Genomic DNA, 24,177 nt, shown 5'->3' with positions numbered 1-24,177 from the left:
AGCTTATGAGTTATGATTTAGAGAGGATTCTGGACTATCAAAAACCTATAAGTTAAGTTTTAGGGTCAGTCTCCTGACTTGAACATTCAATTCAGATAACCATTTCATGAAGCATCCCAGCCACATTCATCTCATTCCCTACTTAATCCATTCTCTGGCTTTCTCTAGGTCTTTGTCAGCAGGTTCATCCTCCCATGGGTACTTGACCCTGCCTCTACCCGACTCCCATCCTCATATATTGTCTTCTCTCATTAGAATGTGAACTCCTTGAACAGGCCTATCTTGCTTGCTTGTTTTTATATTCCCAGGATATCGTGCACACTAAATGCTTAAATAATGCTCTCTCAGTATTAAAAAACTATTGTATGCAAAACGCAATATTAGACAATGAAGGAGATTTAAAGTTTAGTTAAGATTCAATAGCCTTTATAATCTAGGAGAAAAATAAGACACAAATATAGACAATCATAATACATATATATATATATATATATATATATATATATATATATATATATGATGCCCTCTAAGTCTGAAATGAGAAATTCCTCATTCTCTCAAATAAATTGTCAGAGTTCATTAACTTCTCTGTATTAATCTCAGTGTTGGCTCTAGTCATTCTTGGAAATAAAATAATCCCATAAAGTACAATTATAACCTCAGACAACAATGGAATTCTGAGACAATGTCTGTAGTTAGGAGGATCTATCTAGAAAATTTTAGGACATCTAGTCTTACTTTTAAAATTTATTACACTGTAATTTATTTTATTAATTCATACCATGGAAGATCATGTAACTCCATCAGTTATTACCAAATACAAGGATAGTTATTCTATTCAATTAAGGGCATGTAACATTTGCATTCAAACCTTGCTGTTGAATGCAGTTCTAAATGGGGATATCAGTAGTAACCTGATTCCTTGAGAAATCACCCCTTCTTCCTTTACTCATACAGTAAATAAGATTAGTCAGGGCACAATTGAGTATCACCAGGTTTAAATTTTGAGGAACTGAAGTCATATTATTTCAGGGAAGGTTTATGCCTTTGTGCGGCTTGGAATGAAATGCCTGTGGGAGAGACTAAATCCATGGGAAATTTACTCAAGCCACTCTTGTTACAACAGAATTTAGACTCTAGAGCTCATCTGGGAGGATTTAATTACTGAAGAATCATTAAGTGACATTACCATATAAGGTATAGGCCCCAGAGTAGTGAAAAAACTGGGAGGCCCCCATGCAGCAACCTAGCAGTCAGATAAGAGCAGAGCCACTTCTAAGGGGATGTGGGATCACCCCACTGTCTGCCCTTTGAAGATTCAATTGTCAGTTCCTTGCAGGCTCAGAATTGTCTTATGATTAGCAAAATAATAATCTACTGCCATAAATATACACACACCTACATGCAAAGCAGTATTGTTATTCACTATAGAAGCACATTTCATTTACATAACAAAACTGGGGCAGATAATACAGGTAGCAGATGGAGGCTGAATACTCAGTCAGTTTAGGGATTTTGAAAGGATGTTTCTTCAGAGTTGCAGTGATATACTTGACTAAATGCCCTAAAAAGTTTAAATTAACTAGCAATTTAGAAACTGGGAAGAATATTGTCCACCTACTATTTTCTCTAAAAGATGAGTTTAAGTGCAGACAATCTTTAGTCATGGCAGTGGATAGTTTTGTGTGACATATGATATGCCAAATCATAGTCCAGCTGTTTGAAAAATATTACATAAAGAACATCATAAAAATATGGAGGCCAGCATAAAACTCTCGGTATTGCACTGCCAATAAAGGTCTAGAATCATCTGCTGAAGGCTTTCATTGCTCCCAAACTGTATTAGTTTATTAGAGAGTCAGTGTGATATCCATTGATTGTTTATCTGATTCAAAAGTTTACTTTCTCCAAAATATTTTGCCCTGTACACAATAGCCAATATATAATGTGGCCCAGTAATTTTCAAAATGTGAATTGGGGCCCCTTGGAAATATCTCAAGATCCTTTCAGGGAGGTCTGTGAGGTCAAAACTAATTTTATAATAATACTAAAAACTAAATTTCTGACATGGCAAATACCAATGGATAGAATACATCTAAATAGAATTTCTTTTGTGGGGAGAATCATCAACAAAATTTAAAAGCATAAAAATACCAAAAAATTGAGTACCACTGATATGACCACTGGAGGTTCACCTTTGATGATCAGGAAGATCATATAACAAGTTGGGGGACTTTTTAAACCCCTTTAGATGGAATCCTTTCAGAAAAGAGAGAGAAGGAGAAAGAGGGAGGGAGAGGGAGAGGAAGAAAAAAAGGGAGAAAGAGAGAGAGGGAGGGAGGGAAGAGGAGAAAGAGAAAGGCAAGAGAGGGAGAGAGTGTGTGTGAGAGTGAGAAATGGAGTATGTAGGGAGCTAAGGCCTTATATCCATTTAGCAGCTAAGGCCTTATATCCATTTCAGCTAATTGGGGGATTAGAGTAGAGCAATATTTATATCAAGTCCTTTTTTTTTTTATTATTATTATAGCTTTTTATTTACAAGATATATACATGTGTAATTTTTCAGCATTGACCCTTGCAAAACCTTCTATTTCAACTTTTCCCTCCTTTCCCCTACCCCTCTCCCTAGATGGCAGGTAGACCAATACATGTTAAATATGTTAAAGTATATATTAAATACAATATAGGTATACATATCCATATTTTGCTGCACAAGAAGAATCGGACTTTGAAACAAGGTAAAATTAACCTGAGAAGGAAATCAAAAATGCAAGTAGATAAAAACAGGGATTATCAAGTCCTTTTAAACAGAGAAACCCATAAATCATGTTTTAAGTTCTTAATATTTATTTCTATGATTTAAATTTTGTAGTAGAAATAAAGAAGTAGTAGAAATGAACAAAGTCGATCCTTTATTAACTTCCCTGGATATAGACATACATTCTAGATCACTACAAGGAGGAGTGAGAGACCAAATAACATGAACCTTACCTGTTTTTAAAGCAAAAATCAGATCATCAAATTCCTGTGATTCTTCATCAGCTATCAGAGACCCCTGACCATAGCCTCCAGAAGTGGGGAAAGAAGCACCATTCTGAGAAGCTGGCTTAAAATCTGGGCTTGCTTGACTCACTTGCTGGAGGGATGTCCTCTCCCAGTCAGCAGGCACCTTGAAAAAATGAAATTATATGAATAAAGTAGCAAACTATCTTATTAACTCTATCCGAGCCATTCCTTTCCCTGCATCCCAGAGGTAAGGCAATCAAAATGCTTCTTAAGGAATTGCTCAGACTGAAGAAAGCCAGCAATTAAGCAAAAGTACTGATCCATGTATAACTTTAAAATAAGTTTTGATAGAAACTTCTGTGCTCACTTATCCCTTCTGTTTTTCAGAGGCTTCATTCACTCCATCCCTCATGTGGAAGAAGCTTTTGACTGTTGAGCTTGGCCTTCCTAAGGCAAGGCCGATGGGTGGAAAGAATAAGAATGTGGGTTTGGGATTCAGTATAAGAAAGAGGTTGGTAGTAATTACAATTGCAGAAAGATGGAAAGGGTCATCTGCGGGAATTTTTTGTGACCAGGGGCCTTTTAGTGGAGGCTGGATGGCCACTGGTCAAGGATGTTGTGGGTGGAATTCTTACTTTGGTTAGTAGTTCAGTTAGTCATTCAGCAAGATTTTACTAAATATCTATAAATTGTCAGGCAAATATGTTATACACTGGAGGATATCACAAACAAACAAACAAAAGTCCAGGTCACCAGAGGAAATGTATTCACACAGAAATATTAAAAAAATAAAATTATTAGTCTGCTAGGGCAGGGCATTAGAAAATGAAGGGAATTAGGAGAGATTTCATGTGGTGTTTGAACAGAACCTTGAAAGAGTACTGAGAGGTTTTAAAATGGGAGATAAGTATATTCCAAGCAAGTAGGACAGTTTGTGCAAATGCATTGAGGAAATGGGGTTGAACTGGATAGTTTCCAAATATCTTTCAATTCTACAGTTAATTTGATCTCAGACACTTATCAGTTGTATAAGTTACATTACTTTATTTGCCTCAGTTTCCTCATATGTAAAATGAAGATAATAATAGCACTAGCACTTCCCTCCCAGAATTATTGTTAGGATTAAATGAAATAATAATTTTAAAGCACTTAACACAGTGCCTGGCACATAGTAAATACTATATAAATGTTGGCTGCTATTGTCTGGCTCTTGATAAATGTTTTATAGACAATATAATTTATATTTATAGACAATATAATTTGGCACCTCTAACAATAATCTAATGTACATTACATTTTGTATTTCATGGTGTTAGGTGGGGGCAAATGTAGAATAAATACCCATATATTTTCTCATCTTTAATTTTACTTTGGGAACATTTGTAAGGAGTAAATTTTATCAGAAAGTAAAGATCTGCTAAGACTTTGGCTGGCAGCCTATATATTTCATAGCACAATGTTTGAAGTAAAATAAGCATTCAAACTTGCTGACTTGACTTAATCTGTTCTTCCATGCTTTGTGATAATTTCCTCACCTTCCTCCAAATTAAAATGCTCCCCTCCAACATACTCTTTACCCTTCTCACTTCTCCAGCCTCCTAGGAAATTCACAGCTTCCAATAGTCTCTGACAATGCCCTTTGCTAAGATGTGCTGGATCAAAGCCGATTCAAATCTGGTGCTTCTTAGATGAGAGAATAATATCTTTTAGGGTTTTATTTCTGCTAACACAACAATATGATGGTTTTAAGTATTGGTTGTTGCCCAGCCAATTGCCTGTCACAGCTCTTGTCTCCCAAGATAAAATTCTTTAAGTGATTGCAGGTCAAGAGGTATTATTGAGAGGGTATGTTTTGAGTAAAGGCAAACTAAAGACTTTGAGGATAGTGAAAAGAAAAAAAAAAGTAAAAGAGAACGCAAGGAAATTTAACTCATGGGTAGGCTGAGCTAATATAATAAAAATGATAATTCTGCCTAAATTGGTCTACTTGTTCAGTGCCATACCAACCAAACTGCCAAAAAATTATTTTATAGCACTAGAAAAAATAATAACAAAATTCCGGAAGAACAAAAAGTCAAGAATATCAAGGAAACTAATGAAAAAAATTACAAAGGATGGTGGCTTAGCAGTGCCAGACCTAAAATTATATTATAAAACAGCAGTCATCAAAATCATTAGGTATTGGCTAAGAAATAGAGTGGTGGATCAGTGGCATAGATTAGATACACATAACAATCAAGCTTTATAGCAATCTGGTATTTGATAAATCCCCAAATTCTAACTTTTTGAATAAGAACTCATTCATTACTTGACAAAAATTGCTGAGAAAATTGGAAAATAATATGTCAGAAACTTGGCATAGACCTACATCTCACACCTCATACCAAAAATAAAGTTAAAATGGGTGTAAGATTTGGGCATAAATTAGGAGAGCAAGGGATAATTCACATATCAGATCTTTGGAGAAGGGAGGAATTTATGACCAAAGGAGAACTAGAGAACATTTTGAAAGGCAAAATGGACAACTTTGATCACATTAAATTAAAAAGGTTTTGCACAAACAAAACCAAAAGAACTAAGATTAAAAGTGAAGTATATAATGAGAAAAAAAAATTGTTGTAGCCAGTGTTTCTGATAAAGGCCTCATTTTTAAAAAAATTTAATTAAGCTTTTCAATTTTCAAAAGATATGCATGGATAATTTTCCCACATTAACCCTTGTAAAACCTTGTGTTCCAATTCCCCCCCTTCCCCTACTCCCTCTCCTATATAACAAATAATCCAATATGTGTACATAGTAAAAATATATGTTAAGTCCAATATATGCATACATATTTATACAATTATCTTGCTGCAAGATCAAAATGGAAAATCAAAAAGGAAAAAATGAGAAAGATAGAAAATACTATACAAGTAAACAACAACAAAAAGAGTTATGATCCACACCCAGTGCCCACAGTCCTCTCTCTGGGTGTAGATTTCTCTCTTCATCACAAGATCATTGGAACTAGTCTGAATCATCAAATTGTTGAAAAGAGCCACACCCATCATAATTGATCATTATATAATCTTGTTGCCGTGTACAATGATCTCCTGGTTCAGCTCATTTCACTCAACATCAGTTCACATAAGTGAACTCCAAGTCTCTCTGAAGTCATCCTGCTGGTTGTTTCTTATATAACAATTATATTCATATACCATAACTTATTCAGCCATTCTCCAATTGATAGGCATCCACTCGGTTTCCAGTTTCTTGCCATTACAAAATGGGCTGCCACAAACATTTTTGTACATGTGGATCCTTTTCCCTCCTTTATGATCTTTTTGGGATATAAGCCCAGTAGTAGCACTGCTGGATCAAAGGGTAGGCACAGTTTTATAGCCCTTTGGGCATAGTTCCAAATTGTTCTCCAGAATAGTTGGATCACTTCACAACTCTACCAACAATGTGTTGGTGTCCCAATTTTCCCACATCTCCTCCAACATTCATCATTATCTTTTCCTGTCATCTCAGCCAATCTGAGAGGTGTGTAGTGGTATCTCAGAGTTGTCTTAATTTGCATTTCTCTGATCAAGAGTGATTTAGAGCACCTGATAAAGGCCTCATTTCTAAAATATATAAAGAACTGTATAAAATTAAAAGAATACAAATCATTCCCAGTTGATAAATTGTCAAAGGATATGATCAGACAATTTTCAAATGATAAAATTAAAGCCATCTATAGTCATATGAAAATTCTCTAAAACATTATTGATGAAAGAAATGCAAATCAAGACAACTGTGAGGTACCACTACACACCTCTCAGATTGGCTGAGATGACAGGAAAAGATAATGATGAATGTTGGAGGGTATGTGGGAAAGCTGGGACACTAATGCATTGTTGGTGAAGTTGTGACATGATCCAACCATTCTGGAAAGCAATTTGGAGCTATGCCCAAAGGGTTATAAAACTGTGCCTCTCCTTTGATTCAGCAGTGCCATTACTGGGTCTGTATCCCAATGAAATGATAAAGGAGAAAAAAGGATTCATATGTGCAAAAATGTTTGTAACAGCTGTTTTTGTGGTAGCAAAGAATAGGAAAATGGATAGATGCCCATCAATTAGGGAATGGCTGAATAAATTATGATATATGAAGGTAAGGAAATATTGTTCTATAAAAAATGATGAACAAGCTGATTTTAGAAAGGCATGGAAAGATTTACATGAACTGATACTGAATGAAAGAAGCAGAACCAAGAATATATTATGTACAGTAACAACAATAATGTGCAATGATCAGCTATGAAAGACTTGGCTCTTCTCAGTGATTCACTGATCCAAGGCAGTCCCAATAGCCTTTGGATAGAAAATGCCATCTGCATCCAGAAAAAGAAGTATGGAGACTGAATGTAAATTAACACAGTCTATGTTCACTTCTCTTTTCTGTTTTTCTTTTCTCTCCCATGGTTTCCCCCCTTTGTTCTGATTTTTCTCTCTCAATATGATTCATAAAGTAATGTGTATTAAAACTAAATTTTTTAAAATGTCATGGACAAAAAAATTTACAAAAAAAAAGAAATTTAACTAAGGTGTCAAAGGTCTTTAGAGAAAGGCTAGATATTTTTGGAAAATCAGAAAAAGGTTTTTTAAAAAAGTTTCCCTTTGGCGATTTTTTATTCTCTCTCTCTCTCTCTCTCTCTCTCTCTTTCTCTCTCTCTCTTTCTCTGTTTGTGCGTCTGTGTGTGTGTATCCCTATTCCTGGTAATATCACCTGTGATGTCAAAAACCTAGAATGGTTTTCCTAAAGCTTTGACCTATTGCAATCCATCATATCTGTGGATGTCACATGCTTCAAGAGAGAAGGAGCATGGAACAGAATATATGGAGCTAGCTAAGAAGATCTGGGTTCAAGTCCTCATTCTGATATTGCTGACTTGGTGACTTTAGGCAAGTCATGTCTCTTCAAATTCCAGGCTGGTGGGTTTTGTATTTTTTCACAATGACACCCTTCAGTTTATACAAAAAATTGGTAGAACTTTCTACAATTATGATTTTAATGTTTATTAACAAACTATATAAGATTTATTTAAAAACAAATAAACAGCTTAGGTTGTTCTTATAGCATGGTTTGAAAAATACTATTCAAGGCAATTCTGGAATAATATAAGTTGAAGAAAATAGGCTGATCTGCATTGGTAGAGTGACCTTCCTGTTCTGGAAGTTCCCTATTCTAGGTCTAGACCCTCTCCTTCTTTCTCTTATTAAATCACAAGTTCTTGGAGGCTAAGTACTGCGTAATTTTTTACCCTTGCATACCCAAGCAAACCTTTGCTCTGGTCTCTGTACCCTCTTGGAATTCACTGCCTATTGAATTTTGTTACATCAAATTGAATAAAAGATTATTGAATAAGATACTGGTAGTCCAGTTTCTCTATGTTCACTAATGACATGCTCCCCAGACTCTTTGCCTGAGTTTCCTAAAAATAATAACCAACATTTTTTTTTGTTGTTTTTGTTGAGGCAATTGGGGTTAAGTGACTTGCCCAGAGTCACACAGTTAGGAAGTGTTAAGTGTCTGAAATCACATTTGAATTCAGATCCTCCTGATTTCAGGGCTGGTGCTCTATCCACTGTGCCACCTAGCTGCCCTATAGCCAACATTTATGCAGTACTTACTGTGTTTTTCAGTTATTTCATTTGACCCTGACAACACGTTTGGGAAGTGCTATTATTTTCCCCATTTTTACAGATAAGTTAACTAAAACAAACAGCACTTAAGTGACTTGCACAGGATTGCACAGCTAATAAGTATCTGAGGCACTATTTGAACTCTAGTTTTCCTGACTCTAAGCCTGGTACTTTGGTATTTCTCTACCTAGCTGACCATTTCTTTTTCTTTTCTTTTCCTCTCTCTTTCTTTCTTTTTAAAAAAATTTTCATTTTTTTATTTTCTTTTTGCTGAGGCAATTGGTGTTAAGTGACTTGCCCAGGGTTATACAGCTAGAAAATGTTAAGTGTCTAAGGGAGGATTTGAACTTAGTCCTTCTGATTCCAGGGCCAGTGCTCTATCCACTGCACTATTTAGCTACCTCATAACTGCCCATTTCTAATACAAAGATAGTAAGTTTTTCTCTTTCCTTACCTTCCTTTCTTATATTGCCCCTTCCTCTTTCTTTTCCATTTACTATACTTTTTTCTTTTTTAAAAATTGTAATAGGTTTCCAACTCCATGAAATTTTATTTATTTAACTCTGTAATGAAAATAACTCATCTTTAGATCAAGAAATAACTAGGAAATACTCTCTGATGTGAAGATATATTATATATGTATATTTTTATATATATGTTTTCCATGTGTGTCTATATGTATATTCATACACATATATACTTAAGTGAGATGTCTCATATATTCTCATCTACTGACAATATCAAAAGATGATATCTTGCATTCTCTTTGCTCCCTATAGAGAGGTGTAGGAGAATCTATCAGCAGTCTAATGAAGATACTATTTTGCAGCATCCCAATGGGATTTGGGGAGGGTCCTCATCTATCTGAACTAATTTTTCTTCCTCAATAACTTTCTTAGAGCTGCTTCCTTCCCCAGAAAGGTGGTGGCAAAGAAGGAAGGAAACAAACATTTATGAAGTTCCTACCCTATGCCAGGCACTATGCTAAATATCACAACACCCTTGGAAAGTAGATGCTTATTGTTATCCCCATTTTACAGCAGGGGAAAATTACTCATGGTTAAGTGACTTGCCCAGAAGGTCACAAAGCTAGTAAGTATCTGATGCTGGATTTGAATTCAGATTTTTCTGATTCCAAGCGCAGTGTACTATTTAGCTTTCTCAAGGCAAGAAATTTTAAATCCTGGCATTGATAGAAAGGAAGCTGAGGGTTTAAAATGTGGGAAGAATGGAAAGAGAAATGAAGAAGAAATACATTTCATATAGCAAAATCTGATTCAGATTTCCATTAGTGCAATTTTCACTCCTTGTGAAAGTTCTGAGTCTCTATTCTGAAACATTTTCTTGATATTGAGATTAAAAGGAGTATCTGGATTATTGTATGTCTTTTCACAATTGCATGCTGAGCTCAAGGTGAGAAGCTCAACTATGTGGGGAAAAAGAAGTTGGTAAAAATATTTTGGATTAAGAAATATTCTGGAAACAATTTCCTGATTATGGGTAAGGTCATCCTCAAAGTCTAGGTAATGTGAGATGCCAAAGCAAGCTATGACTAATTTGTTTTTCTTCGAGTGAATGGCTACTACAACTCATAAAGCAGGGAGAAGATTAAGGTCATCAGTCCTATGATATAGTGACAATAAAATTGGACTGAGGATAAGGAGAATTGTGTTCTGATTCTGTCCTGGCCCTACCAGTAGCTGTACAGTCTTAATCAGGACTCTTCATTTCTCTGGCCCTTATTTGATTAAACTGCAAAAAGAGAGAGCCGGCTTTCCTGATCTCTAATCTCCTTCTAGCTCTGAGGTTCTGAAATTCTCTGAGGTGGTACTTAACTTCCCTTCTTCATCAAAGAATACAAATGACAGGTACCTCTTCCATAGCACTGATGAGATTCTGGGTGGACTTGCTGATCTCACCTCCCGCAGGAGGCATACCGCTACCTGCCGTGAAAAAAGCCGAACCTGGTCCTGGGTGCCCATTCATTTCCACAGTGTAGCTGGCTTTCATTGGGCAGCACATCTGGTTGTGTAGAATAAAATACACCACAAAGACATAAAGGCCCTGTTAAGGAAAAAAATACCATAGGGTCAAAGAAGAATTTACTGGATTGGCTTAAAATGTCACTTTTGCAAAGAGTTTATGTTTTGGTACAGCAGTCTCTATGGTCTCACCAAGACAGATACATGATTATGGCAAACTGGGAGAATAATAAGCTAATTCTAATAGTAAAATTTCAAGCATGTAAAATAGCACTTAGCAAATGTCATCTGGCATAGAGCTGCTGACTCACTGAAAATTATTTCCTAATTAACTCCATACATCTATATAATAAAGCCAGGTTAATCAGTATAACACTTCTCAGCAGTCAGAGGAAGGTACCATATCCCATTTGCAAAAGGACTTTTCCTTTACAATAATCTCCATTCCATTTGTGGGAAAAAAGCCATCTCTTTTAAATGTGTAAATCTCATATACTCCAGTAGTTTTGCCTTGGTGTAAATTAGATCATTTGTGGCAAAAGGCTGATGATTTATCCTCCCATCACAACTTCCTCTGCATCTTGTATTTTCTTTTCAGAGTCCCTTCCTTTTAGCTTTTTTCCCTGTCTTGGTGTGATGTGATAGAAGCACAGTGGAACAAGCAAAAAGACATCTAGTTTCTAGTCTTGGTTCCACTCCTTAGTAGATTGCTTAGCTTCTCTCCCCCTTCCTCTAATAGAACTTTTCTTTGAAACAGATAAGTATAGTTTAAGAAAAACAAACATCAGTGGGTCTTGCCTCTCTGAAAAGTGAGGGAGGAACACTTGGCCATAGATTATAAAAGCACAACTGGTCACTATTGGATGAGGGTGCTGATGTCTGTCAGGGTTTCTTTTCTTTACATGATTATGGTAACTTTTGCAGATTTTTTTCTTGGTCCTACTCACTTTGTTCTACATTTATATATGTCTAAATTTCCTTGAATTCTTTATATTCTTTTCCTTTGATATAACAATGTTCTGTTTTGTTGTTATTTGGTCATGTCTGACTCTGTGAAACTATTTTAGGATTTTTTTTTTTGGTAAAGATACTGGAGTACTTTGCCATTTCTTTCTCCAGATCATTTTTCAGATAAGGAAACTGAGGCAAACAAGGTTAAATGACTTGTCCAGGGTCATACAGATAGAAAGTGTCTGAGGCCAGATTTGAACTCAGGAAGATGAGTCTCCCTGATTGGAGACCATTGCCATCTAGCTGTTCTAAGCCTTCCAGAAAGGAATAATTAGAGATAATTATAATGTCAGAAGTCTCTTAGTTCAGGGTTTATGTTGGGAGGAAATGAAGCTCTTGAAAGTAAATCACCTGAAGAGTGAATTAAAGGAGGTTTAGTTTGCCCTAACATACTAAGGTCCTGAATGTGGTTCCTCTCTTTTCTCTGCTCCTTATGGAATTGAGTCTGATCATCAGGGCAGGATATGATAAAGAGAGAGGCTATTCAGGAAGCTGCATCAGCAGCTGGAATTAATCAGATCCCAGGAACAGCTTGGTCTCCTTTTAGGGAAAGCTAATCCACTGCAGGTAGATGGAACAGTGGAGAAGCCCTGGGCCTGGAGTCAAGAAAGATTTAAGTTCAAATCCAGCCTTGGATACTTACTAGCATATCTTTCCATCTTCATAGACTTTGTTATGAGGATCAAGGAGATAACATATGAAAGTGCTTTGAAAGCTATAATATGTTCTATTACTTGGTATTTATTAAGATTATGAAATCACTGGCTCATGGAATACTGTAGATTGCCTAACACCCAACTTGTACTGTGCTTCTTGTTACATAAGAGCAACAAAGCTATTTTATAGTTTCTTACTGACCTGATGGCCCTTTAAATTTTTTTGCAACTATGTCAAGCTCTTGAAAATTGCCCTGCTTCCGTCATAGATAGCAAAAAATTTTTTATTTGTTTTCAATTCACTGCTTACACTGATGGTCTTTTATGATTTTTACAAAGGACTTACTGTATATTTCTAATGGTGCCTCTTTATAGCTTGCTAATTTTGACCTTTATGCTCAGCCAGTAAACTATCTTAAATTGTGCTTTTTGTCTATTTGTTAATCCTGTTACTTAATTTTTGGAAACAAATCAGAATTTTCCTAGTTACTGAGATACTTAATTCCTAAAAAACCCAAACTAGCTTCATAACTGAAAGGAATATCCTTAAAGTAAAGCATTAACTTAAGAAAGCATTCAGCAAATAGAATTAGAACTAGTTCAATGGAATTTGTCTTTTCTCATTATTCTCATAGTACATTTATATAGTTAACATTTGTAACTCCAAATAGCCTCTAAAAGATTACTCAAAGCTTTAAAACTACTAATCATGTGCATCTTAATATGAAACAATTACTATTCTGGAAAATGTTTTGGAATTCTGCCTCCAGAGTCATCAATTACCTTTTGACCCAGCAATAGGCTTGTACCCAAGGAGATAAAAGAAAGAGGAGAAAGATCCCTATGTACAAAAATATTCACAAGAGTTCTTTTTGTTACAACAAAAACCTGGAACTCAGGAGATGCTCATCACTTGGGAATGGTTGATCAAATTATGAATATGAATGTAAAGGAATATTATTATAAAAAATGTTGAAAGGGATAGTTCCAAAGACATACAAAGAAAACTAATATGAGCTGATGCAGAGTGAAGTAAATAGTCCAGGAAAATAATTTATTCAATAACAACAACACTATAAAGACAAGTATTTTTGAAAGACTTAACTGGTCACTGAAGTGACCAACTATCCAGAGGACCAATGGTGAAGAATTCTAGCAACCTACTGATAAAGAGGTGAAGGATTCAAGATATACAATGAGATGTATACTTTTTGGATATGATCAATATGGGAATTTCTTTTGCTTAATTATACATATTTGTTATAAAGATTTTGTTTTTGTTTTTCTTTTATTTGTATGGGTGGCAGAAAGTAGGAAATAGAAAATAAATACTTGCTACTTGAAAAAACCTAAAATTCAAGCCTAAAAGGAAAATGAAATAATTAGAGGATAACCAGATGTTTCCACATGCATGCATGAATGCATGTATACACACACACAAATTGCTCTGTGTGTTTGTGTGTGTATGTGTGTGTTTGTGTGTGTGTGTGTGTGTGTGTGTGAGTAAACAAAGGTACATCTATAGAAAATACTATAAATTAGACCTGGCACCATTCCCCACAGAGACAAAAATTTCCTAGCTATTTTTCTATAAAAACATTAATTAGGATATTTTAAAGGAACATGATTTATTTTTAATTAATACTGTTTTAAAGTAAAATAATACATAACTATCACCATCCTAAAATATTCTTAACGATATTGTTTCTCTTTCCTCTAAATTGGATAATTTTTTGCAAGAAATGAAATTAAACACTCTAACCTATGTAGCCTAATATTTTTTATTTTCACAAGCAAGTTATAATATAAACAATAAGCACATAGCTTCTAAAAAACTTCATATAGGAAGGAATCCACAATTTTTATTGTACAACTAATTATTTTCACATAAACATGACCTAATTCTATTGGCAACTACAGTGCACAGGACATGATTTAAAATGAGACAGCCTTAAATATGATGAGGATGACATTGATTTCTTTGAGGAATCCTCGAAGGACAGTAGATGATGGAGTAAAAGCTGGACCAGAAACCAAGTCTTTCTTTCAAATCAGTCTCTATGGATCTGTTAAAATAACATACATTCCCTTTTTTTCTCTCTTCTAGTTTTAAAATCCAGCCTTTTATATCTCAGAGATTGCCTGCCTGCTACAAATGACTTGCATGTCAGAATTACATGCTTCTTTTTCTTAAAATCACAGAAATATATAGCAAATGTTCTGAAGCTCAATGAAAAGCCTGAGGGGATGTGTACATTGCCTGTAGAGAAAAAAAGGAATGCTTTTACTCCAAACACACAACAGCTGGTGATATTAGGCTGGCAAGAAGGAAGGATAAGAAGGCGGCTGTTGTGGAATTCTGACCTGGGAGGTATCTGAGGTCTCCATTACAAATAGACCCTGATCTTTTTTATTGTATTAACTCCTTTCCAATTCTCCAAGAAACATCCTAGAATCTCAGTAGTGTAAACTACTGAACACTTTTCTGAATAACATATACATAAAGAAAGAAAATTGAAATCCTCTTTTAGATTTCCATTTTGATCACATTTGCTTCAGTGGCTCAGTACCAGGTATGAAGAACCTATCAGAAGTCATCTTGTCATTCAGATCTGATACTTTCCCCACTAAACCATAAGGTTATGAGGGTTAAATGAAATAATATGTAAGGGTGAAGCCTATAAAGTGCTTTACAGATGGATGTGCTCTTATTTAAAAGCCAATTGTTAAATTTTCAGAGTGAGCATTTACACTTTGCAAATTGGCAAATACTATGAGTTAGGGCTTGATTTATTGTTTTGGCAATTGTCTAGGCTTAAGAAAGTAACAGGGAAATGATAATAATGCAGATTGAAGTCAGTGTTGTACATATATTTTTTTGGGGGAGAGAGTCAGTTATTAAAAATCTGTCAGTATATTCATGTCTATGGATTATTATTATTTAAAAAAATTTTTGTATATGTATGAATGTTGGCAAATCATTTAATCTCTATGGCCTCTATTTTCTTATCTGTAAAACAAAAGGGTTGGACTAAGTGATATCTAGGATCCTTTTAATTCTAATTTATGTAAATATATAAAAGCTGAAATGACAAACATCAAGCCATAATAATAATAATATAAATTAACATTTATATAGTGCCTACAATGTACCAAGAAACATGCTAATACTTTAAAAAATATTATTTCATTTGATTCTCATAACAATTCTGTGAATACTACTCTTAGCCCCATTTTACAGACTGAGTAAACTGAGGCAAACAGAATAAGTGACTTGGCTAGGGTCACATTGTAGAGTCTGAGATTGGATTTTAACTCAGGTCTTCCTAATTCCAGACTATAGTCCAAAGGAATCAATACACTTCCTCAAATACCTAATCTCTCTGGGAATAACATAGGTTCCGAGAGAATCTGCTAAGTTATTTCATTAATTTTTGCACGATTGCTTCAAAAGCAGGATACAAACATTTATGCTTTCATACCACAGACACAAGAAAGGAAGCCACATAGCAGTTAAGCACTTGCCAAAGGTCACATCCTCTCCAGTGCAGGTGGAAACTGCAGATTTCCTGGCTCTTAAGTCTATGTCCTGGTCACGACACTTTTTGGTCTTCTTGATTTAAAGGGAGTTATGCTTCATACAAAAAGTCTAAATGGTACTGAGCAGAGGTCATGGACAAGATTAATGGTGAGTTGCCATATACTCTCCAATGGGATTGTATCATTTAAAAAAAAAATCTGCTTGAAGGTTTTAGAGAAAACATATCCAACAGACTCCATACACGTTAGCAAAGCATCTGTGCACGTATGGAACAAGACTTAAAAAAAAAAAGAAAAAAAAAAAAGCAATGAGCAGAGGGATCATAAAAGCAGATGGGCGAATCAAACAGAAAAGCTTTGTAACCTGGTTAAAGGATGAACAACTTTGTGCTCCATTTCTATAAGAACAAAAGGAAATTTCTAAAGAAATTTAGAAGAAATTAAAAAAAGGATGTGTTCTTAGGAAATGGTTAAATACTTTTAAGTGAATGAATGTTATAAAGTATTGTGTCCTAACAAATCTTAGATATGAAAAATTCAAACAAGAATGGAAAGACTAACTGGATGTTGGTGAAATAGGACCAAGAAAGCAACATTTACAATGAAGAGAACAAAATAAATGAAAAGAATAAAGAAATAAAATGGAATCCTTGATTATTGTAAGAAACAAATTTGGCCCCAGAGAAGAAGAGATGAGAAAATTACTTTATAAAGGTGGGAGTTTATTCACATAGGATATTGCAGATACTATTAAATACATACGATATTTGGTTTTGCTAAAATTGATTTTTTTTTGCTCTTTATTTTTAAATCTTTGTTTTAAGAATTGGTTCATTAGGGAGAGAATAGAAGAGAGAGATAAATTTGAAAATGATAATTGATAACTTTAATTAGAAGAAAAGAAAAGATGTGTTCTTCAACTCTGGAATTTGGGATTTAGGTATTTTCCCCAAAACAGCACTTCTAGTTTTCATTGCTATGTAGTATGTGATAAGAAGCATGACCCCTGAAGTAACCAGGACCAAAATTGGGAGTTTGGGAGTCTCCTGAACTTAAATATGTTTGCAATCGATGAAGTTTTTGTTTGTTTGTTTGCCTTCAATTTAGTTATTTTTCTTTTATAAGTTTCAGATGCAAAAATGTCTTGTTCAGAGCATAATCCATATGATTATGCTCATGGAGGCTGATTTTTGCACATGGCTAGTCTGTCAGCAGTATTGACCCCGGGCTGGTTTTAGATTCCTTCTGCTTAGCATTCAGTTGACTTTTCTTGGTGTCTTCTGGTGTATTTTTTTGGCAGAGTGTGTGGGTTTACGTGCTGCTGCTGGCACTCCTTCTTGGGGCTGCTTCTCAGTTAATGGATTTTGCAGCTTTCTGCTCTTGCTCTCTCCCTGATGGACTCCCCTGGGAGTCTCAAGTGGATGACTGCCAGTTCTCTTTTTGTCTGCTTGTTCCCTACAGCTTACCATTGCTGCCCTGCTACTGAAATACTATTTCGGATGGACACTGACTTTGAGCAGCAAGTACAAGTGGATTTCATGCCAATGAGAGATTCTAAGACTTCTGTGGTTTCTCCTGTTTCCTATATGAGGGATCTTAGGTTTACAGTAAGAACATATGCATCTGTATCCAATTTAAATTAATTGCCATTTTTCTTATTTTAAAAACTAAATGAAATTTTTTTTCAAGGAACACAAATCTCTCTTTCCCATTCCCTTTCCACCCTACCTACCAGTTCCCCTTGAAAGAGAAAAATAAAAACTAAAACTCTTGTAACCAATATGGGAGTCAAACAATAATTTCCACACTGTCCATGCCTCAAAATACATAGGCATCATTCTGCATCCTAGATCCCTCCTCTCTGACAGGAGGTGTCTAGAATACTTCATCTGTGATCTTTTGGAATAATAATTGATCACAGCATTGATTAGAATTCTCCAGTCTTTCAAAATCGTTATGATTGTTATATTCATTGTTCTGGTTTTGCTCACTTCTTTCTGCATCAGTTTATACAAATCTCAGATTTCTCTGAAACCATTCCCTCCATTATTTTTCCCTTCATCATATATATAGCACAATAATATTCCACTTTAGATTTATTTTGTAGCTGCTGAGTAGTATTGTGGATAAAGCACCAAACTTCTGTCAGGAAAGCCCATGTTCAAATGTAGCCTCAGACATTTACTAAACTGTGTGGCCCTGGGCAAGTTATTTAGTCCCATTTATCTCAGTTTCCTCACCTGTAAAATGAACTGGAGAAGGAAATGATAAGCCTCCAAGATAAGGTTCATTGCCAAGAAAACTTCAAATGGAGTCACAGTCAGACAAGACTGAACAATAGATTTATTTATCATAATTTGTTCACTCATTTCCCAATTGATGAGGATCTTATTAATTTTTGGTTCTTTGTCAAACATAATAGAAACCACTATAAATAATTAAATACATAATGATCCTTTTCCTGATGTTAGCAATCCTGGATCAAAGAGTATATACAGATTAGTGACTGTGGGGGCATAATTCCAATTGGCTTTGCAGAATTGGCTAATTCACAGCTCCATCAACATTCCTATTTTCCCCCAATCCCTCCAATATTTGTCATTATTCTTTTTAGTAAACTTTGCTAATATGATGGGGGTGAGGTACAACCAGAGAATAGCTTTAATTAGTATTTATTAATTATAACCATTTAGAGTGGTTTTTTAAAAAAATGACATTTTTCTCATTCTTTATATTTAAAGATGCTGTTATGATAGAAAGAATACTGAATCACAGTCAAAAGACTTAATTTCTTTTTATATTTTCCCATTAACTTATTAGGTAATCTTAGACCAGTCATTTTATTCTCTTGTGCCTAAGTTTTTCATCTGTAAAATGAAAAGATTGGTAAATAGAGGATCTTTTCTGACTAACATTCAGAGAGAGAGTATGATACAAAAACCAAATCTAAAGTTCATATGTTTAAAAATAAAGTAAAAGGAATGAATCTGATAAATAGTAACCTCTAAATATGTTTTCTATTACTAGAAATATAATAATAAAAATGAATTGTCTGGAGATGTACAGGGATTTATCTAATAACCTTTAATGATATTCCTCAAATTCCATAGCCTGGCAGCAATGGAAAGCTGTAAGGAACAATTCCATTCCATTTCTCCCTTTTAAAAAAAATGATAATATCACAATTCCACTAGATTAAGAGGAACCCTATACTTGGAGCTAGGAGGCCTACAAGAAGTTGACATGGTTTAATTCAATTCAATTATATATTTATTGAGCATTCAGTTTAAGGCATCATTTTATGTGCTGGGATTCACAACCCCAAATCAAAATCCTTGCCCTAAGGGAAATTTTATTATATAATATATGCACAGAGAAATAAATTTGAGTAGGGAGAGAATATTAAGAAGTAGGGGATCAGGAAAAGTTGCTCCACAGGAGGTAGCTGGTAGCTCAGCTGGGATATGAAGGAAATGAAGGATTGATTGAGGTAAGAAGAAATACGTTTCAGAAAAGTACAAGGTCACAGGGGTTGGGACATAGTTCAGTGAACAGCAAGTAAGTCAGTTTGATTGGATTGTAGAGAGTTTGATGGAGGAGTGTGAAATATATCTTGAAAGAGAGGCTGGAGAGAGATTATAAAGGACTCTGAATGGTTTGCATTTTATCCTAGATGCATTAATTCCTGCTCAGGGATGTGACATGTGCAGATCTGTGCTTTGGAAGAAGTTCTGGGCAGCTCTGTAGAGGATATATTGGAGAAAGGACAGAATAGAAATTGGGTGACCAATTAGAAAGTTACTGTAAAGCTCAGGCTGACCTCAAGATATTTTTCATTTAAACCATATGTGATTTTTGCAGTCTTTTCATAGGTTTAGGTTTTAGCAGATGTGTATTTGAGTTTTTAAATATCACATATACTAGAAATGGTTTAGTGTAATTTTTAAAAAAATTTAGTGAAAAGATTATTCCTTGAGAGCTTCTTTTGACCATTTAATTATCTTGAGTCCCTTATATACAGCTACTCCTCTTAATTTAAGTCTGCTTTCTTTTTGTGTATGTCTTATACTTCAAGACCATTATTAGGTTATTTTTCAGGTTTCTCATCTTCAAGATACATAACCTCAATTCCTTTAGCTGTACTCATGGGTATGAGTATGCTGGCTTTCCACATTATGTAAAGGAGGAAACATAATGTTCCCTATGCTTCTGTTAAGTTTCTCAGCACAAGCCTGTAAGCAGTAGTGACACCAACAAACCCAAGGGTAGGCAATGCATGCTCTACAGATGGAAAAAACTACAAATCACAAGCTAGTCTTTATATTTGTGGTGATGCTGAACAAGAGCATAAGAGAATGTATTATTATTAGCTATGAACACAATGTCACATAAATCAGTGTTAATATTGTGACTGAATATTTATTAAATATTCACAGTATAGAATATATAAAAATATGAACCAATCTATATGAAAATTATGCTAAATAGAAATGTGCCCTCTTTCCTTCTCTGAAAGCTACAATAAATCCAAATTGTGCCATAAGGAATTATCAGAGAGCAGATTGCTGATGTTATTTGCCACAAAGAATGTTGTGGCCCATTATCATATAGGTCCTTTTTTTTTTTTTTTTTTTGATAAAACCACTTTAACTGTTTTAAAATCTTTTTAAAGTTTTCTATTTAAAAACAGTGTTTAAAGTAGGAAACAGCAATTTAAAAAATCTTATTTTAAAACTCTACCTTCCACTTTATTTTTAATTAATACTTATTTTTCTTCCCCCTTTTTATTTTATTTTATTTTATTTTTTCTTCCCCCTTTATTTTAAAGGAAAAGTAAAAATCCAAATTCTTGTAACAAATTTACATAGTCAAGCATAATTGGGGTCTAACACATGGTTCAATTCCCATCAGCTTGCTATGATTGTATCTCCACATGGAGGGCACCAGGGAGTTAATTCTGAAAGAATCGTGATGACTGGAACATGCATAGAAATTCTGTAACTGGTTTCAGGTTGGCCTACCACGTAATTGGGAGGAGGCCTTTTTCCATTGGCTGTGTAACCAGAATTGTTGGTGTCTTTGAAAAATCTTCCGCCAGTTCTGGCAGTGTTTTCACTGCATTCATATCCTGGGGAAAGGGGGGATTGCTTTACTCATACTTTCTGGTACTGGGAGCTCAGTCTTTGATGATGGGAGTTTCAAAGACCAGAAGAATAAGGTATAAGAATCTAGGAGTTTGAATACTGGCTGTATTTTGCAGCTAATGTAGCACTGGTGCCCAGGGAGTTAGGAACAAGAAGTGACTCTTCAGAATGAATTTCTGCACTCCAGTCCAGTGGAAGGACTCTTCTATTATTAATGCCATCTCTGGAAGTAAACAGTAGTACTAATGCTAAGTAGGAACTAAATTATGAGCCTAATATTTGAACTTTGCTCTTGTTATTTCTTTGAAGCCAATATTTTTTATAAGAACTACCTGAGGTTTAGTGGTAAGTTGGATGGAGAATCGGGCGAGGAACATAGTAACTGGGGGCTTAAGCTGGCAGCAGAAGAAAGAGATTCTATAGGACTGAGTTTAAATCTGACCTCAGATACTTAATTAACACTTATTAGCTGTGTGACTGGGCAAGTCACTTAACCCCAACTACCTCTCAAAAAACAAACCTATCCAAAAATAAACAAAAAAATGAGATTACAAATAATATAAACCATATTTTTCTAAAATTAAACCTACCTGGTTAGGCCATTTTCTAGCTATGCTGCTTTTGGATAGATCATTGTCACTTTTCTATGTCTCAGTCTCCTGATCTAGAAGATTGGATTACATAGCTTTGAGGTCTCTTCCACCTCTGGATCTCATGAAGATGAAGCTACGCTATAGGTAACTTAGATGTAGAACTGTTTGGGGTTGGGGACTGGCCAGGTGAATTGATATTCCTACCTAGATCTATGAGGATACAATTCTCTTCAAATTAACATGATTGTGATATTGTCACAATGCCTGTCACATAATAAGCGCTTAATAAATCCTTATTTATGAATTCATTAAAAAGGATAAAAGAACTTTAAAAGAAAAATAATAATCCCATATATTAGATAATTCTCTATTTAATTTTAAATATTTGAAAAATGAGTTTTTGTGATGCTTTTACCAGAACCTTTCCAAGCTTCTGTCTTAGCTTTAAATTTCATGACTCATCTCTCTGTCTCCCTCCTGTATTTTAAAAATTTATACTTTTATTCTCACAAATGAAGAGAATCCTATTAAAAAAAAACTCAACAATTATGCTGGTCATTGTTCACTGCTAATAATTGCACAGAGTTGCCTGGGGCACTGAAAAGTTAGTTAAGTGGTCATAAATCCAGTAAATGTTAGAAGCTAGACTTCAATCTAGTTCCTTCTGACTCTGCTATGTCATGGTTCCTTCCATGCCCATATTATCTCCTAAATCCTTGTTCTTATTTTGATTAATCCTTCTCTCCTGACTCTTTCAAATCCATTTCATCCATATCATTCTGGATTTTTTTCAACTACTCCTTCTATTCCTAGTTTTTTTTAAATAAAACCTGATTTTCCCCTGCAGGCTTCACATGTTTTCCCTAGATTCACAAAGTATTGACCTTGTTCCCCTGCTCTGGCTTCCAAGCCATTCCTCTACTTCATCTTATAATAATTCTTTTTTTTTTTTTTTAAATCCATGTCACTGCTTTATTACTTTCTTTCCTTCTTGTGGTTATCTGCTAATATAAGATTTATTTATTTATCTTAAAGCTTTTAGCACCTAGATTTCCATTCCTCTTCACCACCATTCCCTTGACTATCCTCAGAGATTTCAACACAAATGATGATGACCCCTGACCACACAATTTCTCAGCCTCTTTAACTTTAATGATCATTTCCTGCACTTTACTTTAGCCCCACACAGATATAGCCATGTCTCTGTCTCACAGAATCACATCATTCATAAGATTTTCAACTTGGAAATTCCACATCCTTTCCCCTTTCCATATTTTTCAGACAAAGCCAGCTTAGGGCCCTCATCAGGACCACCATTTCTGGACTTCTCCCTCTTTTTCAATCATTTCTTCATTATATTGGATTTACTTGTCTTCTTATTTGCCTTTCCTCAAGCTTTTCCATTTTTAATAATTTACCAGCCACTGTCAAGGCAAATCCACTTCTATCCTTGAACATACACTGAAGACAAAGGTTTCAGGCCTTTTACATAAAGTTGCCCATTTATTCACTTGTGTCATTTGAGAGATAAATAGTAGAGTTTCCTCTACCTAGATATATCTGTCATTGTTCTTTTGCATTCTTATATTTGAGATAATTGGTCAGCTAGGTAGTGCAGTGGATAGAGCACTAGGCTTAAAGTTGGGAAGAGCAGAATTCAAATCCTGCCTCAGACTCTTACTAGTTGTATGACTCTGGACAAGTAACTTCACCCTCTTTACTTTAGCTTCCTCATAGTAAGAATTGGAGAAAGAAATGGCAAACCATTCTAGCATCTTTGCCAATAAAACCCCAAATGGAATCACAGAGTCAAAAAGTACTGACCAACACTTTAAGACAATTTCTTAGCAAATTGAGACCTCTTAAAACAGGGAAGAATCAAGTAGGTTCCTTGCAACAAAACTGTTTTCTGTTCAGCAAAGAAAATGATATCCAAGAGATAAGTAAAAGTATAATGGAACCTAGACTGAGTGATGTCACAAAATTATTATAAGCCTGAATTAACAGAATTTTTTTACATCAATAATTTAGATGTAAATGTTATTTACATAGTTGTCACTATCTTGAATTGTCAGTTTCTGATCACTTTTGGCACCCTGACTATATTAGAGTTGCTAGGATTAATTGAGTGGAGACATCTTAACACACTTGATTCAAAGGTATGACCTGTGGCTTTTTAACATGGTTTCTATGTGTGTATTTTATCCTAGGAGAAGACAAAAAAAATTCTTGTGTTATAGCTAAAGTTCCTAAAATTGGTTCTATTGCTCACCTGCACATTTTTCCTATCAGTGTTCCCTGACAGCTTGAATGGAAAATATCCAAGTACCATTTAGATCACTATCCCATATTAAGGTCCTAGGAAACTACTAGTTTTCATAATATGAAGATTTTTGATATTGTGAACATAACTTACTGTATATGTAAAAATAATGGCTTGAAGAAATTTAATAGGAACGTGGTTTTGTTGTTCAGTTGTGTCTGACTCTTCATGACCTCTTTCAGGGCTTTCTTAGCAAAGATACTGGAGTAGTATCCTTTTCTAATTCATTTGACAGATGTGAAAATTGAGGCAA

At 34.8% G+C, this 24,177-nt stretch overlaps 1 protein-coding gene across 1 annotated transcript in view; it reads right to left on the bottom strand.

The window, feature by feature from the left end:
- The window catches only part of ADGRV1 (adhesion G protein-coupled receptor V1), a 668,591-nt gene that overhangs the window by 19,709 nt on the left and 624,705 nt on the right, over window positions 1-24,177 (bottom strand). The window contains exons 88-89 of the mRNA XM_031938764.1: window positions 10,548-10,739; window positions 2,992-3,169 (exon numbers count right to left, since the gene is read on the bottom strand). Of these exons, the coding sequence (XP_031794624.1) occupies window positions 2,992-3,169; window positions 10,548-10,739 (370 nt within the window). The remainder of the gene's footprint in view (window positions 1-2,991; window positions 3,170-10,547; window positions 10,740-24,177) is intronic.

This window comes from Sarcophilus harrisii, chromosome 1 (genome assembly GCF_902635505.1).
Source record: "Sarcophilus harrisii chromosome 1, mSarHar1.11, whole genome shotgun sequence".
Taxonomy (NCBI): domain Eukaryota; kingdom Metazoa; phylum Chordata; class Mammalia; order Dasyuromorphia; family Dasyuridae; genus Sarcophilus; species Sarcophilus harrisii.
This window is presented reverse-complemented; position numbering and strand designations above follow the sequence as displayed.